Source organism: Lolium rigidum, chromosome 6 (genome assembly GCF_022539505.1).
Source record: "Lolium rigidum isolate FL_2022 chromosome 6, APGP_CSIRO_Lrig_0.1, whole genome shotgun sequence".
Classification (NCBI taxonomy): Eukaryota; Viridiplantae; Streptophyta; class Magnoliopsida; order Poales; family Poaceae; genus Lolium; species Lolium rigidum.
The window spans coordinates 138,608,528-138,627,560 of NC_061513.1; the positions used below are offsets into that span (position 1 = coordinate 138,608,528).

The window sequence follows — 19,033 nt, forward strand, 5'->3', positions numbered from 1 at the left end:
CATAATCCACCATGGGAGAGCTTCTTCTTCGGCGCATCTTCACATATCCATGATCACCATATGGATGGCAAGACTCAAGCAAAGGATCTCTTCGAGATGGCTCATCTTAAACTTGCACATCATTTTCTCCATGGCAAGCTTCAAGCTTATGAACTCTTCGAGTTGGCTCATCTTGAACTTGCACTTCATTTCTTCATTCTCCATCATGTTGATGTCTTGAAGTAACTTGAGGGCTCACTTCATCTTCATCTTCAAGACATACTTGACACTTGATATCCTTCATCAATTTCTTCTTATTGCAACCTTGAAGCCAACATATGTGGTTCAAGAATTGCCTATGGACAACACCTACAAATATAACTCAATGCAAACATTAGTCCATAGGGATTGTCATTAATTACCAAAACCACACATGGGGGCTCCATGCACTTTCATCAGTACACCAACCAAGGCAAGCTAATATTCTTGCAAGTGCAAAGCTCTACTAGAGCAAGGCACCATTACACTTTTACTTTATGTTCAATGATCCAATCCCAAGTTTTTACCCTTACAAGCTTTTACTTTGATTTATCAAAGCTTACTTTTATAGTTAACTTTGGTCTAAGTATAGAGTAGAGCAAGAGTATCAAATTTAGCCTAAGAGCTTTATAAGCTATATAGCACCCTTATGACTAGTTGCTAGTGCTAACAAATAAAATGGGCTACTCTAGATGGGAAGTTGTGATTTGAAATGATTTTGAAAACCTTGGAATGATGAATCATTCTATTGAAAGTTTTGAAGGTGCATATGACCTGAATGACATGGTGAATTTGATAAAAACTGATGGTTGGGTTTGGATGCGATACCTTTCCAATTATAGAGTACCCCCACAATACCTGATTATGGGTAGGGTTTAACTGGAAGTTTATGCATCTTAGTATGGGTTCCCTCTAAACAAGCATCATAGGGGTTATGCCGAGGCTGCCTCCGTTGAAAGTGAAATGATGTGAAATGAGGTGAATGTCTGGCCTAAGCCCTGTGCAGTTCCCAGGCTGACGGTTTGTCTTCACTGGGCGGCCAAGCTCATGGGTAGAGGTACCTATACTAGGGTATATAATTGAAAGGTTATAGTTGATGATTCGCGTACTGAGTTACGATTATTCAGGGCTATTCCTGACGGATGTAATCAAATGTTGTGCCACAAGTGTGCAACCTCTGCAGAGTGTAAACCTATTCGAATAGCCATGTCCACGGTTACGGACGATTGGAAAGGCCATACTGTACCATTGTCAGATGTTTTCTTGAAAAGGGTTGATGATTTGAATGGTGAACTTGAATTGAATCACCACTGAATTGTGGGAATGACACTAATGTTCCCACTTGAGTTAGTTAGCATATGAAGAGTCTTTTATTAAATGCTTGTGAACTAAAATTGGCTTTATGCAAATAAACCTAGAGCTTAGCACCCTCTTAATAAAATTGATGGTACTTACACTAGTATTAGTTTGCGAGTACTTTAAAAGTACTCACGGCTGTGTCCCTGGCTATTCAAATAGCCAGACTATGAAGAAGAGCAGCAGTACCAAGATGAAGGACAACAAGACATCTACGACAACTAGGACTACTCCTGACGTCAACAGTTGCCTGTGGAGCAGATGGACTACTACTACGTACTTCCGCTATTGTGTTGTGTATTTAATCCTTAGATCAATTGTTGTAATGAGACTGGATCATGTGATCCTTTTGTTGTAAGACATTTATGAGTTGTAATGAATGATGTTCTGTGATATCAATCTATTATGTCTCGCAAAAGCAATATTCCTGAGATTGTGAGGTATGATATAATAGTCATCTGGACTTAAAAATCCGGGTGTTGACAAGTTGGTATCAAAGCATTTGTTTGACCTTAGGAGACCCTAGTTAGAATGAACGTCTGAAAAACCTAGTTTCAAAAAAAAAAACAAATGAAGTGATTACATCACAATACCGAGAGGGACCATATAGTATCTATCCATCGTCAGCAGGAGCAATATTAGAGTCTTGAAATATCCAAGTCCTAGACAAACTTTTGGATATACTTAAGCTCACATGATGATCTCCCGGTAACATTTGATAAGTTCATAGCATACCTTCCAATGCCAGGGCACATAAAAATCCCATGATATTATTGTATATATATATGTATGATAACAAGTTGATGATATTATTAATAACATGTGATGACTATATCTCATAGTATATCATAGAATTGGATATGTTCGGTACCCTTGTTCACCTAACAATGTACTCCGTACTCTCATTGTTGTTGGCATCCTCTTTGAGAAGGCACTTAAACTGCTTACAGGTAGTCTCAAGTTATCAACCCCACCTTTCCATAAAAAAGACAGAGAGTTAAAGAAGAAATGAGTGTGGCGTCCATATTAGCCTTAGCTCGCAAGCGGATGACCAGCAACAAATCCGTTGTCTGGATGCCTGATTTCACTGTCGCATGCAAAACAACTGAACCTCTTCCGCTTCTGTCCCGCCTCAACAGCCGTGTTATACATACCACCATGATTTTTCTTGGATAAGGTTTTGCATGACAACAAAGTCCAGGGACCATCAGCATCAGCTTTGGCAAACTCAGCAAACACAAGTTTCTGAAGCCTTTTAGCTTTAGAGTACCTGTTAACACAGAAGTTCATGTGGGCATATCGCTTTGGGGGGGCATTCATATCCTTCTTCTCATCAAAAGAGCATAGGTCGTGACGCTCAGATAGTATGAACTTATTCTCCTCTTTCTTTATTTTTTCATTAAGATGTACAATTGCAATCCTAGCAAGCTCATCATACTCCAATTTACCAAATGCGCCAGTGTATGCATTCGTGAACAAGCGTAGCATACGCAAAGCTGCAGTCGTTGGTGAATCTTCTCCATTCGTCCGGGCAGATGGTTCTTTTCCGTGCCTTTGTTGTGATGAGGAAGTTAGCGATGGTGGGAGATCCCAGGTGAGAAGGAAGCGTGAGGACTCCTCGTCTATATTTAGTTGTGTCAAGTCTGCCGACCTAGGTTGGAACGCCATACACTTGTCAACCTTCTTGATATTCAGATTGACTTCAAAGAGTTTGCCCTTGTTCAAGAAGTAAACCACAGCTGGGTCAGCAGGGTGGAGGCCTGCGAGCACAGGCCTCTTATTCGGCAGGCCAGTTTCCTTGTAACTCATGTCAACCCAGATCTCCTCCTTTAAATTTACATCGTAGTCCAGCTTCCATCTACTAAGCTTATGCTCAGCCTGTGGATAGAGAGTCCACACGGCAACTCTTGGCACAAGAACACTGCCAGTCATCTCCACGAATCGCAGATTGCCAGCACTCAGGTTCACACAACGATACTTGCTGATATCTCCTCGCATCAATCGCTTCGTAGTTGCTGGAGGGGTCATAGGTACAGCAGCATCTGGAAATTCCACGAAGAGAACCTGTGGGTTGTCAGCCAAGGGATCGAACGAAAGGATACCGTGCCGGAGATCCACCCACCAGAGTTTGTTCTTGTGCGAGAAGACATTGGCACTGGACCAGGGATAGCGGGGCATTGAGGACTGCAGCGTTTTCTTGGTCCAGATGCGGGACTTGGACTCGTAGCAGAGGATGGTGATGCTTTCGCCGGCGCTCACGGGCAGCATCTCCACGACCGTCAAATCGTGGTCGCGTCTGCCTGATGGGGTGACGACGAAGCCGACGTTGCCGGAGTGGTTTACGGACTCTTGGTGGCCGCGGATGCGGTGGGTGTGGACCAGGGACGCGTCCCACACGAAGTAGATCGGCCTATCGGCGCCGAGAGGGTCCTTGGCGAGGCCGTAGGAGTCAGTGATGAGAAGAAGGCCGGACGGATCAGCAGCGAGGACAAAGGGGAAGGAACGGGGCGAGAAGGCGTCGCCGTAGTCCGTTATGATATCCGATATGGAGAGCTGGGTGAGGTCCGGCGGCGCGGCGAGAGCGAGGGAGAAGTCCTCCTGGCTCAAGTCGATGAGGGATGGTTGCGGGACGCGGCGCAGCAAAGCCCACTGCTGCGGCGTCGACGAAGATGGCGGCGGCGGCAACTCCATCCAGATTAGGCTCCACCGTAGCTAGGGTTGCGAGAGGTGTCGAGCTTAGCTAGGGTTGTTGGCATCCTCTTTATATTAACTATGCCCATGATAAAAAAAAAGATTTATATTTTCTTTTTTTTTAAGAAAAAATATTTCTATTTTCGTACCCCTCGTCCTTAGTTGTAGTCACTTTTGTGCAGACGCTAAACTCTTCCTCACTTTTGCCCAACCTCTTGTCTGAAACTCTCACAAAGTCTAAAACGTGTGTTGTCGTTTAGTCAATGGCATTGACCGTCAGTGTTACCGTAACATGCTGGCGAGTAGGGCTGCATTGGGTCGGGTCCCATTGTGGACACCTCTATCCACTTACCCAGATGTGGGGCCCACAAATTATCCACGTGAGCGCCGGATCCACAACTTTCCTAGTTCAACATTGCAAGAAGGGAGCCCACCAGCCCTGCGCGCGTGCTCGTGCCATTGCCTCCCCATTGTTCTTCTTCTCCGGCGACGACAACCCTTCTCCGGCCGGCGAGTGATGTCTAGCTTCACTTCGGCCTCCCGTCATGGCCGCAATATGGTGTCGTGCCGTTGACAAGATGCTCTAACTGCCCACGCTTGGAGCCTCTGAAGCAGTTGACTTGTACGGGCGCATGAGAATCGCAACCGTGGACGTGAGTTTGTGAAATGCAAGAGCAAGCCATGTAAAGAGGGGTAAGGTTAGATCTCGCACCAAATTTCTCTGATTTCTCTCGATTTTCTTGATATTCCCTTAATTTGGGATTTAGGGTTCATATTGCCGTTTTCAGATCCTAAAAAAATGCGGGCATTTTGACTGGATCGATGTGTACATTGATAGGCTTCGATTGAAGGAATCAATTGGCGCAACTCCAGAGCATAGTTAGGGGGGGGGGCTTGCTGTGGAGAATGCGGTCGACAGAGGAGTTGTTCCGACGATGCGTAATGCAGATCTGGTGGAACTGAAGGGGGATCTAAAGAAAATTAACAACCAGTTATGGAAGCTGGTCGATTTGAAGAATCAAGCAAATCTAATGGCTGGGGGATTTTTTGTTGTATATAATTGCTATGGTGTTTTTGTACTTGTTGTTCATCGATCGCTAGAAGTTGCTATAAATTCAGTTACACCCCGTTTGGATGTTTGTATTCGGGCTTGGCATTGGGTATTGGGGCATTCGGGCCCGAATACCTCAAATTGGAGCGTTTGGATGTATTAGACATTCGGCTGAGGTATTCGGGCTGAATATTCATATGGCCCGTTTCACCTACCGAGACCTCCTCCCGAATCTCCACCTCCTGGGCTCGACATCTGCTTGGTATTGATGGTGAGTGCGAACCAGTTCTTCCCCACGTGAGCAGAAACCTTAGCCCCAGCCGTCGACCCAGGCAAATCGACTGGCGGCCAGGGTAAGATCGACTCCTCTCCTCCCGATCCGCCGATGTCCGCCCTCCCTCTCCCCTGCTGCCCCATATCTCTGTCTTAATTTTCCTTTGTAATTTTTGCAGCACGTTAGGAAGAAGGAGATATCTTCACTCTCCCTCAAATCCCTCAAAAAAAGAAGACATATTCACTCCCATGTGATAATTTTGACCATACAAATGCAATACATCACTTTGACCATCCAAACACGATTTGGCATTGAACTAAGGTATCAATTCTAGGCACCAAATATGTAACCATCCAAACATGAATATTGGTATTGATACCAATGCTAATATCACAGGATATTGATATTGCACTGAATGCAATACCAAGCCTCCCAATACAAACATCCAAACGGAGCCTTAGGCATTCGTGGAATGATGTTCATCAGTCTAGCTAGTACCGAATTTCAAGCCTTTTCTATGAGGTGAAAGTTGAACTTTAATATTGTTGTACATTTAATTTCAATGTGTTTATCGAGTTAGTGTCTCGGTGGCAATCAAGTGAATCTATGAGGTGAAAATCAAAATTTAAGATTTATAGTTGGAAGAATAAGAAATAAGAAAATGACACAATTCTTGAACACTTTCGAATTAAAAAAAAGTTCGTTGAAATGAGGATTAGACACGGTGTGATCAAGGTGAAGCAAGGACAAGAGGATTAGGGGAGAATATTAAATCGTTAAATGTGACCTCTTGTGGACAATACCATGTTTTCTGTTAAGGCTTTAGCTTAATAAGTCGATTTGCAACCGCACTTAGCCGGCGGGATTGCGAAGGGACCGAGACGTGTTGCGAGGTGCTGGTGCGAGCCACCTACGAGAGTTGTGGTTGAAGTGGTTGTGTTGATAGAACTGACCTACGCATTTCCATCTATTCCGACTGTTGCGGGGGTCCGGTTTCTTCCTTAGATCGGTAGTCCAGCCTCTCATGTTTTTACTACTCCATCTGTTGACTAATATAATACAGTATCTTTTTTGTTCTCGTAAATGCATCAACATACCTAGACGTGTTCTATGTGTATCTTCACTCATTTGATCCATCTAGTTTAATTTAAAATATCTAAAAGGTTTTACGCTAGCGTAAAGAGGGAGAGTAATTCTCCCTTTCACATTCTTTGCCTTCTTGGACAAGTACTTCTGTGCTTTCATGTTTATACTTTTCCTGCAAAAAAATACTCCCTCCATCTATAAATAGATGTATGAGGATTGTCTAAATTTAGACGGTCAAATTTAGATAAACCTTAAACATCTAATTATAGACATATGTAGTAGTAGTAGTGTGATATTTTTGAAAATTTTCTGTTAACTCTGGATGAAAACAACGTTGCATTTTCTTGGAGGATGCATCACACAACAGTTGGGCTGGCATCTTCAAAGGCCTTTCCCAGGCCTTCAACCCCACGGCGCGATCTCCATCCCCACCAAGACCGACCACTCGCCGCCGGCCGCCGGCCGCCGTTGTCCCCTTCCGAGCAGCCGCGCGCGCGGTCGCCGCTTGGCTTGGTTTTCTACGTGCTCTGCCTCCGTATAGCGCGCGCGCCTTCTCGGACCGTGAACAGCCCCCCTTCTAGCTCATCTCACCAGGAGCCGCTCGGCACGCGGCCGCCGGCGCTACCGACCACTGACTCCCGCTACTCTTTCCGCCACCACTCACCGTCCGATCCCCACCTCCCCTCTTCGCCGAGAAACCAAGCACGCCACTGTGTCAGTTGACGGGAGATCCTATCCCGCGCGGCGAAATCAGACAAAGATCTGCACGTTCCCCTCCCGCCAGGGGAAGACCTAGACTGGACTACAGCCATGGAGTCGTCAGCTAAGGAAGATGCGCAGCCGAAGCCGCGCCTCATCGTCCGCCTTGGGAGGCTCCTCGCTTCTCACCACATCCTCTTCAGGTTATCTTTCCTCTCCCTCTTTTAGCACCAAGCTTAATCCGTCTTTTTCTTGTTGCCCTGACACATTATTCGCCATTTCGGGCCAGTGCGTTGTGCTGTTCCGCGGGGATTATCGCACTCCTTTTCCTCCCAGCACTTGCAAAGAACACATACCTCTCAGAGAACGCTCTTATACCTGGTACGCCATCATCTTTTATCCTTGCTGTGCTTATTTGGATCTCTGTAAATTTCTAGTGGAGCTATCAGTACTCTGGCAGTCAGATAGAGTTGATTATGGTATAACGTGGTGGCTTCGGATGGTCATGATTCAATAGTGAAGTCAAACTATTCATAGCCACTACGGTTATGGGAATGCCAATAGTTCATCTTATTCTGCTAGTGGCAATTTATCAGTTCGTGTATGCAGTCAGTGTATGACCATTCAAAGATGAACCGTAATTTTGATTTGGAACTTTGTGAATTAGGCTCCGCAAATCCATTATTTTCCACTGAAGATGTCGCGGAAGCAAACAAATTTATCAAAGGAATTGAAGCTGCAGCTGGGGAATCAAGAGATGGAATGTATGTTACTATTCTATATAATACCTTGTTTTGTCTGCAGCTTCCTCTGCTGACAGTGGACTTAATTAGCAGTGTGCATCTTTGATTGTACAAATATTCTTATTGATGTGCAATATTATTGAACCTGCTGTTAAAAGTTCTTCCTGTGATGGAATCTTTAATGCTTACTCCCAACACCTAAGTAGTAAGTCTAGTAATAAGCATATAAGTGGCTATCCATGCAACTCTAAATTTTAAAGTTCAGTTTTAAAGAGTAATGCTTGTAAACAGACAGAGAACCAATTTTGCCACATGTTAATTAAACAAGCATATAGGTGGCTATCCATGCAACTGTAAATTTTAAAGTTCAGTTTTAAAGAGTAATGCTTGTAAACATACGGAGAACCAATTTTGCCACATGTTAATTAAACTGAAGTTAAGGATATGCCATTTTCGGATGGTGATAAATATAATGTGCACAGAGTAGATATTGATACTAAATGATAATCAGTAACTGAAGGAACATCACTTAAATATTGGATTGTCCAAGAGTAAATGGTATTTTTTTTATCTGTGTTTAATACTACAAATGTCACAGGGGAATGCCAAAATTCATAGTGCAACAAATGAAAGAGCTGGGTGCGGAAGTGTGTTACCATGAATTCCTCCCTCATAGCAAGCATTTTCATCCTCTGAAGTTCTTCACTTCCATGACAAACGATTTGGCAATACATCCTAATGGCACCTACACAAACTCTGGAACAAATACAATTGGCATTATACGAGCTCCTAGAGGTGATGGGAAAGAAGCAATAGTATTGGTTACTCCTTATAATTCTCAGAGAGTTAAGGAAAATGAACTATTATCACTCGCACTTGGTTTCTCTGTCTTCTCCCTCTTAAGTAGAGCTGAGTGGCTGTCAAAGGATATTGTGTGGTTATCCGCAGACTCACAATTTGGAGAATACACTGCAGTCTCTGCATGGTTAAGCCAATACCATAATCCTACATTTGTGGCTGGTGTTACGAATGGACCTGATGGTATTGCAGAAAAGGCCGAAACTACGGATTTCAAACGTGCTGGAACAATGGCTGCTGCTCTCATATTTAAAGTTGGGGAAACTAGGAATTATGGCGATAGAGATAGTGTAACAATGTATGCAGAGGCATCTAATGGCCAAATGCCAAACTTGGACCTCCTGAATGTGGTGCATTATTTAGCTGTTCATAGACAAGGTTTCCGTGTGAACATCGAGAGGATTAGCTCTTTAGTGACTTCTGCATGGCTTAGGGTTATTGCTGAAGTAATTCAAACTGTTGGGAGTTTGTTGAGAAAAATAAACCCGGACTGGAAACTTGATATTGCAGCCCCTGATTATGTGGAGGGTACTGCAAACCTTGCTAGCTCTATTTATAACCAGGTAACTGAATGGTGTAGTTTCCTTTTTATCTTAAATGGCACTAGCTTTTCGACTTTACTAATCAATTTTGTTGGCCTTTTGCTAAAGTAGGCTCTTGGAGTGCCCACCGGATCTCATGGCGCGTTCCGTGACTACCAAGTTGATGCAGTTTCTTTAGAATTTTCACCAACATTTCATCTCAGAAATGAGAATGCTAAATCTTCCTTTCTTGTAAGGGGTGGAAGGTCAGTTCTTATTGGGTTACTTCAGGCTGCATGTTGTAATTATTGACACGTTGAATATTTTACTTCGAAAATGTTTAAGGTCAATGTTCTTGGTTAACAGAGACAAAATAACTTGCCCCTGGTAGTTTTAGTAATTCGCTATGGATGTTAAGACTAGGTTTGCTGAGAAACTTATGTTGTTAATAAGCTTATTGTGTTGAAAAGCTTTCACTTTCATTTTTCAGCAAATGATGCCTTCTCTACTCTTTGTAAAGCACATGCTTAAAACATAGTAATTTCTTGTGATTTCACCTGATGTTTTTTTACATGCTGCTTTTGGTTCAGGTTAATTGAAGGCGTGGTACGATCTGTGAATAATCTGCTTGAGAAATTCCATCAGTCGTTTTTCCTATATTTACTTACAGCGCCAAGCAAGTTCATTTCGGTTGGTGTGTATATGATTCCTTTTGCACTGCTCGTGGTACCTCTCCCAATAGTTGCCGCCGCTCTTGCTGATGGAGGTAAAACTGAGGGAAAATCAATGAATGACCACAATATGAAGGGTAGTGCTGATATTCTGCAAGTTGATGGTGGAGCATGGAAATGGCTTCAATCTGCAAGAGTATTGCTTGTTATCCAAATTTGGGCTGTGATTGTTTCACTGCTACCACACTACATTAGTCAAATTGCTGATGGTACACCAATACAAAGTGCAGTGATTTGGGTGGTGCTCTCCATTATTGTGTTGATCATCCTGTACGCCATGTTAGGCTCACCATACTCTGCTGGGGTGGAATGGAAACTTTTGAAGGCCACGATGATCACTTCCATCTCAATAGGACTGGGGCTGATGTCAATAATAAATTTCGCTACTGCTCAGCTTGGTTCCCTGATTGTGATCCCAATGTGTCTGTTTTCTCGACCGGTGAAAGCACGACTTGGTATGAATTTCCTCCCACGGACAGTATTGTTGGCGTCAAATATATTTCTTGCCATCTTTGGTTTCCCTCCAGTCACATTGTTGGTTATGAAAGGGCTTTCCAAGGGGACCTGGACAGTAGACATTGGAGATTTCTGGGTGTCCATGGAGTTCTTGTGGGAATGGAGTAGCGCCACATATCTTTACATATTTCTTGTTCATCTTCCCTGCTGGCTTTTGTGCATCCATGTGCTGGTGCATCCATGCCGTCAGGCAGGATCGAAGGTTAAGCGGGAGTAGATTGTTTGATCTCAGGAATTGTTTGTAGGTTTAAAATCAAAAGAGCAGTGTAACAGATGTCTCAGTTTATGTGTTATTTTTAAGAATTGTTTGTTTTCTGAGATCGAGAAGACCCACGAAGAGAAAATTGGTCGTCTTACCTTCTTACCTTTGTAAAATCAACGTGAAAGATTGTTGTGCACAAGCAGGTAGTCCAGTGATATGTATAAAGGAAAATATAATGGCCAGCGGCCCTTTTTGCTACACATTTACCATCCTCTAACAATAATCCAACAAAAATGAGTGTACATTTGTGAGTTGCACAAAATAAAATCTGAACTGTGGTGCCATTTTTTGACTGAGGTGATTTGGGTCTATATATTTGGATCGAAGGTTAAGCGGGAGTAGATTGTATCTTAGGGTTGTCTCTACATTTAATGATTTTGGTAATATGTAGGCATACGATTGGGCTATTCACTCTTTTTTTGCTATAATTTCGTGTAAGGGTTGTATCTTACTCCTCATTAACTATGGTCACATAGGCAATTTGCATATGATATCGTGCTAAGAACATTCCATTGTGAAAGACCGTAGTATATGCAAGCGAAGAACCAGCTCTTAATGTGTATTCCGAGACCAAATGAATGCAAAATAGATCTTGTGCACCAAGCCTTGGTCCTGCCACTGTCCACTGGTACACCCTTCGCAAACTGGTGCACATCCATTCGACGGGGTCAGTGCTACGGAGTACAAGTTTATTTGGGGTCATATAATAACGGAAATGCATTTGTACACGCACGGATGGGTGCACGAGCTATCAATCTCTGTAAAGCTACTACTCCGTAATTGATTGGACGGGTCCCAGGCTCCCTGCCATGCCATGGAGTGAGACTGAACGCGAGGAACCAGCAGGACAGAGAACGAGTGAGCAGTACCACGCATGTGCATGTACAGTAATTCAACGCTCCTCATCTTCTTGTTGCACATGGCCACATCTTGGTGTTGCCGACGGTGGCGCAGGGTCTCATCATCCCCATGGTAGACCCGACACACCTCATCGCCGCCGGCAGGCCGCCCGTCTCCGTGGTCGCCACGCCCATCAACACCGCGCGCAACATGGCCGCCTTCGAGGGCGCGACCAATCAGGCGAGCCTCGCCGTCGAGCTTGTCGAGCTCCAATTCCATGGCCCGCAGCTCGGACTGCCTAGGGGCTGGATATCGCCGACGAGATGGTCGACATGATCATGTATTCGAGTCCACTTGGAAAGATTACCAACCCGTTGGAGGTGTACCTCCAGGCCCTGCTGCGCCGACCGGACTTCCTCCTCGCCGACTCCTGCAACCCGTGGATGGCTAGGCGTGTGATGCCCTCGGCAGCCCGAGGCTGGTGCTGCACTTCACGTGGCTCGTGGCTCGACGGACGGTCGCCGCTGTCCGTGCTATGCATCAGCTTCCACAGCGTCATTACGCACAGTCTGGGAAGCCAACCGCCTCCATTGTGCCTTTGCAGTCTGAGACAAAAACATTTTCCAACACATGGACAACCATGGTGTGGCGATCACGGCCAACACTAAGTGCTAGCTGTGCGCTGACTGCCTTCGAGGGCGCTACCAAGGCAGGCCTCCCCCTCAAGCTTGTCGGGCTCCCGAGGGTGGTGATGCACCAGGACCGGCTGCGGCAACCATGCTGACGTCGAAGCCGGCCGCGTCATCTCGTGGCTCGACTCACAGCCGCCGGCGTCCGTGTACATCAGCTTCAGCAGCATCGCGCAGCTGCCGGCATCTGTCACGTCGATGTTCTGTCGGAGGCATGTGTGCGCGCATGATGCCTCAGCACCAAGCTGGAGGCGCACGTGGGGCAGCTCAACGAGATGGCCTCCTCCTCTGGCGCGCCGGCACTGTTCCAGGCCATCCTCGCAGTGAGGCCTGGCGCCGACGCGGGCATCGTCGTCTCGTCGAAGAGGTTCTTCAACCTCTTCTCCAGGATCAGGATAGGCGGCCCCGTCCAGACTACTCCAGCGAGCCCAGGCGCTGGCCACCATCTGCGAGCTCGTGTCCGAAGACGAGGCCTGCATGCGTGTCATCGCTATCGACATGGACGACGGTGTCGCAATGCTCGTCGGCCTCCTTGAGTCACGAGGCTCGAGCATCCAAGAGGAGGCCGCCGGCGCCGTAGCTGTCATCGCGACCTCAGACTCATACAGAGGAAAGCTAGTCAAGGCGGGCGTGATTGCCCCGCTTGTGCAGTTGCCGGAGAACGCCGCTGCCGGTGCCACGATTCCAGCCAGGGAGAGCGCGACACATGCGCTACGTGAGCTTACGGCGAACACGGATAACGTGTAGGCCGTGTGCACGCGTGGTGGTGTCACCACGCTGGTGCGGCATCCAAGGGCGGGCTGACGAGACTGCCGAGAGGGAGAAGGTGCATGGCCTACGAATGGTACAGTGGTATGCCGAAAAGGCTACTTCCAACTGGATTTCAGGGCACTGGCGAAAAGTACATTGCGATGGGACCTATTTTTCTAGTGCACAAATATGTGAGATCTAAAAATAGTGGCACGAATCTCAAACTGTAACAAAGGGACATGATAGCTCACGTACCCATCCCTGCGTGTACAAAATCCACTCTCCATATAATAAGCTGTAGTATAGCTTAGCTAGCCATAAACTGATCCGGTACTGGGAGTGATGTTTTGGCACATGGGATCATATGCTCCGTTTATTTTCAAATACATGTTAGACACATTTTAAAATGTTAAAAAATTGAAACAAAAATTTCGCACGTACATCCTCATGTGCTACACGCTCATAAAGTCGTTTCATGAAAAATCAATGTGACGTGTGTAAAAAAGACAAAATTCAGTGCTGAAACAAAGACTTGTCACAAGATAAATTTTCTCTTTTTCTCTTAGACTACAAAAAATATCATTTTTTCGTGAAACTTGACGAATACACATATATTATGGAGATGTACATGTAAATTTTTTTGTCAAAATTTTTCAACACTTGAAAATATGTTTTTATGGTAGAGGGATCATACGCACCTGGAAGCCGAATTGAGTTTCTGCGTTGTATGATTGTATCTTACGAGCATGTTTCTTAGCGGGGCACGATGTTTAGAAATCATACGCATCCGGGAGCCGAATTGAGTTTCTGGACCGATATGATATGAATATGAATCAGTATATGCATAGAATACATGGATATTTGTTGCGGATTATCTCTTTAATTCTATTGTACTCCCTCCGGCCTCTTTTAATTGACTCGGATTTAGTACAACTTTGTACTAAATTTCGATAAATAAGGTGCACGTGTATTTTAAGGTAAATTTTGACTGAAAATTTTGATCAATAAAATCTTATTATATTATACATAATTAGTCTCGTTGAATTTGTATTAAAAATACTTTTTAATAATGCTAATTTATACCACAAATTTTATATATTTTGAGTAATTTGTAGTACAACAAAAAACATGAAAAACGAAAACTTCTTATTTATAGAATACACGAGGGGTAATTTTGAGCAGACGCGAGGAACTGAGCATTGACATTTACTGCTCAATCATGGGCGAAACGACCGGCATGCGGCTGCTTGGGGCGCCGGCTTTGAACTAGACAAGCTCTCCAGCCAAACCTCGTCAGCCACGGTGGCGTACTGGTCGTCGTTACGGTGCCACCTCCACACGGCGCTCGTCTCGTTGACGATGCTCAGTCGTCCGTGCCCGAAGCTTGCCTCCCGGAACACCGAAAGATGCGCCGACTTGTGATCCTCGATGAAACTTCAAAGAATATAAGAATCCATTAAAACAAAATCAAAATTACAGCGAGATCCATGCAAATCAAGAGCAGCTCGATGGGAGATCAATCATCCTACTTGGAAGCAAGGCCTTCCCTGTTGCCGCCATCGCCGATGGTGATGTACATTGGACCCCGGCTGTTGGCCTTGTTGTCGTAGATCCTCGTCTAGATCACCAGCCACAAAATTGGTCAGTTGGATGATCAATTGGTCGATGAGTAGTGCTTCCAAAGCGCTGGTAGAAAAGAAATGGACACAGCTAGGACTGTAAGACTTACAAAGCGCTCGTAGGCGTGAACGTGTCCGGCGAAGACGACGTCGACGCGGGCCTCGTAGAGGAGCCTCTCCATGGCGGCGCGCATGCTCTCGCCCTCGTCCTGGTGTGCCTCGTTGGTGTTGTACCACGGCGCGTGCAGCAGCGCCAGTAGCCACGGCGTTCTCCGCCGGTCCACGCCGGCGAGGTCCTTCTTCAACCACGCGTGCTGCTCCGACCCCTCCTCGAAACCGGCGTACGAGCCCAGCATCACCACATGGGCCGCGCCGCCCGCCGCGTCGAAGGAGTAGTAGAGGTTGGACTGCGACTGGGAGCCGCTCTCCTCGTGCGGCATGCGCCACCGATTGTTGTAGGCAACAAACGCGTCATCGTAATCGTGCTGGCGCGGCTCCATCTCGTGGTTGCCCTCCGTCACCATCCACGGCCGGGCGCTCGCCAGCGGCTGCACCAGCCGCCCGAACGAGTCCCAGCGCTGCTGCACCCTGTCCGCGTACGACAGGTCGCCGGGGAGCAGCAGCACGTCGTAGTCCTTGCCGCGGATGTGCGACAGCGTCGACCTGGTCCAGTCCGTCTGCCCGAGGTCGCCGACGACGGCGAACTCGATGGGCAGGTTCGCCGGAGGAGTCCTGAGGCTGAACTCGTCGCCGGCCTTCCCGCACCGGTAGTAGTAGGTCTCGCTGGGCTTGAGCGGGCCGATTGTTACGTGGTGAATCGCGCCGGACTGGTATACACCGTAGCGGTACGTCGTGTGGCTTCCCTTGGCGGACGCCGTGTACTTCTTCGGAGATGTGCCGTACTCCACCACGGACGCCGCCCTGCTCCGCTCGTCGGTGACCCAGGAAACCCGCATCTTGTTTGCTCCCAAGGTTGAAATGTGAACCTAAAAGGTTACCGTGTCAGGGACAAAGCGTTAAAATTCTTGCATTAGTTACAGAGCAGCAGCATATACTAGTATCATTTGAAGATGTGAATTGATGAAAGCAACGTGGAAATTAAACACCAGTACTCAAAAGTTTCTAGAAATTCTCAACGACAATATTCTTAGGGAGGCTGAATTTGGCTTCAAAACTCACGAGGGCTAAAAGTTTGTTTTATCCTCGTTCCAATGATGTCGATTTCTTTTTGTTTATCAGTTAATCACTGTGCTAATCTGCACATAATTTGAGTCCAATGGCTTAATTTCAGGTATCACAAGAGATACTAAGCAGAGTTCATAAACTTTGTAATCTTGCAATCAAGTCAATCCTAAGGTCTAACTGAAACCTCAGATTGAGTAGCTACAAGTAATATCATTGCTATCCACTCTCTGACCATCAGCTAGACGTTGAGGATAGAAAAAAGTTCAACAAACGAAGAAACGAGGTGCTTCAGTTTCCACCCCCTCCGAATTAGTTCAAGAAAAAAAATAAAAGTCTGCCTCTGAAAACCTTTAAAGAAAGGCAAGCTCTAATATCTGTCTGACAAAATGAATAAAGAAAGCTCAAACACCAATGAACACCGCAAGAATAAACCATGAGTATCAGTCGACAAAAATCCCATGCTGTGCCATGTGAAAGCCACTGATTCCAAATTCTTGCAAACTCCGCACACCGGACAAGTCCAGAGTCAAGATCGACCATTACCTGCTGTGGATCGCCTGGTGGGGTTTTGTTCTCCGTCAGCACCAGCGGTCTTGGCGGCGGCCGGACATACTCATCCGCGTGGGTGGCGTACCGGAACATGAGCGAAGTTTGACGATGTGTGAAGATCGGTGTAATAAGCTAGCTTGGTTGGGAATAGCTAAAAAATGAAATTATATATGTCCAATGTAAGATTTGTGTTAGAGTATAATAGCAGTTAAGTTTAACTATTAATTAAATTATGGCGGATAGATAGCCCATATTTATTCCATAGCACTGTAAAAGAGCTACGAAAAAGACATATATTTGAGTAGTTGGTGTAATCAGAGTTAAATTAAAGGAGAGCGAAAAGAAGCGCGAGATCGAGATATATTAATTACCAGTTGCCAGTATGTCACAAGAGACTGGGAAATTGTCCTCGATGCAGAAACAATTGAGCATGATATGTAACGAATTTATAGATAGAGGATTCCACGGGATCAAAAGAACTACAGCTTGCGTTGTGAATAAGCAATATAGAAAGTAGTGGGTTTCACAGGGAATCTTAAACCTTTGGGTTGCGTGAAATGAGAAATGGCATCAAGGACAAGGGATGGCATATAAAAGAGTGAATTCCAGTTTTTATCCTGTTTTATCAATTTTAGCACAAATTACCCCATTTAACAAATTTTCATCCTAATCACCTCATTTAGGAAAAGTTTTGCCAATTTTTTACCCTCTTTAAAGAATTAGAGCATTTTGACAGGTGAGTCAATGCCATCTAGTCCATGTGGTGTGACACATATGCGGTTTTTGGCCAGATAAGGTTCAAAACTCCTCTAGCATCTTCGTCACACATGAATCACCTGTTAGCTCAACCATAGAGTTCCCATTGATCCATCTCTTCTGATAATACACGGTGTCTCAAGGGTTGAAACCCAATTCTTTCATCTTCTCCTTTACATCTGGTTTGCGAGAAAAAGGCAGAACGCCGAAAACCGCATATGTATCACGCCACATGGACCTGATGGCGTGGATCCACATGTCAAAACACACTAATTCTTTAAAGGAGGTAAAATTTGGCAAAACATTCCCTAAATGGGATAATTAGGATGAAAACTTGTTAAATGGGGTAATTAATGTCAAAATCGACAAAGTAGGGGTAAATACCGGAATTCACCCATATAAGAAGACCTTTCACAATGCTTTGCACCTTACTTCGTCTGTCCAGAAATAAGTGTACATGCGGGTTTCCAAGATAAATTATGAAGTGAGGTGAGAAATACAGATGCAAACCAATATCTCACTTCTCTTTAATTCTTTCACCTCCAATAAGCTAAGTGCATGTAAAAAAACGAGGGACACATAATTGAGTTTGATTTCCGTGCATTGAGAGAGAAGCAATTTTTACTATTTTAAAGTGCATTGAAAAGATAGAAGTACACTTTTTATGGACAAAGTTTGGAGCTAAACATCTACTTATTTGAGGATGGAGGAGGAAGTACTGCGCTATCCTAAGTAATGATGTTTGTTGCCATACATTAGTCAAATTGCCGATGGTACACCAATACAAAGTGCAGTGATTTGGGTGGTGCTCTCCATTATTGTGTTGATCACCATGTTAGGCTCACCATACTCTGCTGGGGTCGAATGTAAACTTTTGAAGGCCACGATGATCACTTCCATCTCAATAGGGCTGGGGCTGATGTCAATAATAAATTTTGCTACTTCTCAGCTTGGTTCCCTGATTGTGATCCCAATGTGTGTTTTCTCGGCCGGTGAAAGCACGACTTGGTATGAATTTCCTCCCACGGACAGTATTGTTGGCGTCAAATATATTACTTGCCATCTTTGGCTTCCCTCCAGTCACATTGTTGATTATGAAAGGGCTTTCCAAGGGGACCTGGACAGTAGACATTGGAGATTTCTAGGTGTCCATGGAGTTCTTGTGGGAATGGAGTAGCACCACATATCTTTACATATTTCTTGTACATCTTCCCTGCTGGCTTTTGTGCATCCATGCCACCCGGCGGGATCAAAGGTTAAGCGGGAGTAGATTGTTTGATCTCAAGAATTGTTTGTATCTTTAAACTCTAGATAACAGTGTAACACGACTCAGTTTATGTGTTCTTTCGGTTTTCAATTTTTGAAAGAATTGTTTGTTTTCTTAGATTGAGAGGACCTACAGCAAGGGTGAGAAATCTGGTCGTCTTACCATCTCCCATGTAAAAACAATGAAAAACTGTCTACTGTAAGAAGGCTGCTGGATTATTGTGCAGAAGTAGGCAATCCAGTAACCTGTAGAAAAATCAATGACATCAGTGACCTCCCTGCAGTGAATTTACACTAGTTATCAACAAAAATGTGTACATTGGAATATAAAATAAACTCTAACTATGGTACTTGGTCCGATTTAAATTCTGAACTAACTCTTTTGCGAAGAAGCATTTAACCATTTAACATAAACCTGTTGATATGTTCTAGTAGTGATTTGCGGTTTCAGCATTTTCGTAATTATGGAGAAATGTCAGAGTTGTAGATACACTGAAACCATAACATGCAATTCATAAAAATATTGTTGTGTCCCATGAAGAAAATGACACAACAGGTTTGGAAGTTCATTTT

The 19,033-nt window shown here is 44.9% G+C and overlaps 2 protein-coding genes across 2 annotated transcripts; one reads left to right on the top strand and one right to left on the bottom strand.

Annotated features, from left to right (window-relative positions):
• Positions 1-7,028: 7,028 nt before the first annotated feature.
• LOC124661396 (glycosylphosphatidylinositol anchor attachment 1 protein-like) lies at positions 7,029-11,008 on the top strand. Its single transcript, XM_047199253.1, has 6 exons — positions 7,029-7,378; positions 7,465-7,556; positions 7,843-7,939; positions 8,517-9,339; positions 9,430-9,563; positions 9,888-11,008. Exons 1-6 carry the CDS (start codon positions 7,287-7,289, stop codon positions 10,759-10,761), a joined length of 2,112 nt encoding a protein of 703 aa, XP_047055209.1. The 5' UTR covers positions 7,029-7,286; the 3' UTR covers positions 10,762-11,008.
• Positions 11,009-14,214: 3,206 nt separating this feature from the next.
• On the bottom strand, positions 14,215-15,684 carry LOC124661397 (purple acid phosphatase 22-like). The gene is made up of 3 exons (XM_047199254.1): positions 14,815-15,684; positions 14,615-14,703; positions 14,215-14,519 (listed from the first exon to the last, which is right to left on the bottom strand). The coding sequence occupies exons 1-3, from the start codon at positions 15,658-15,660 to the stop codon at positions 14,303-14,305; spliced, it is 1,152 nt and encodes a 383-aa protein (XP_047055210.1). The 5' UTR covers positions 15,661-15,684; the 3' UTR covers positions 14,215-14,302.
• Positions 15,685-19,033: the final 3,349 nt, after the last annotated feature.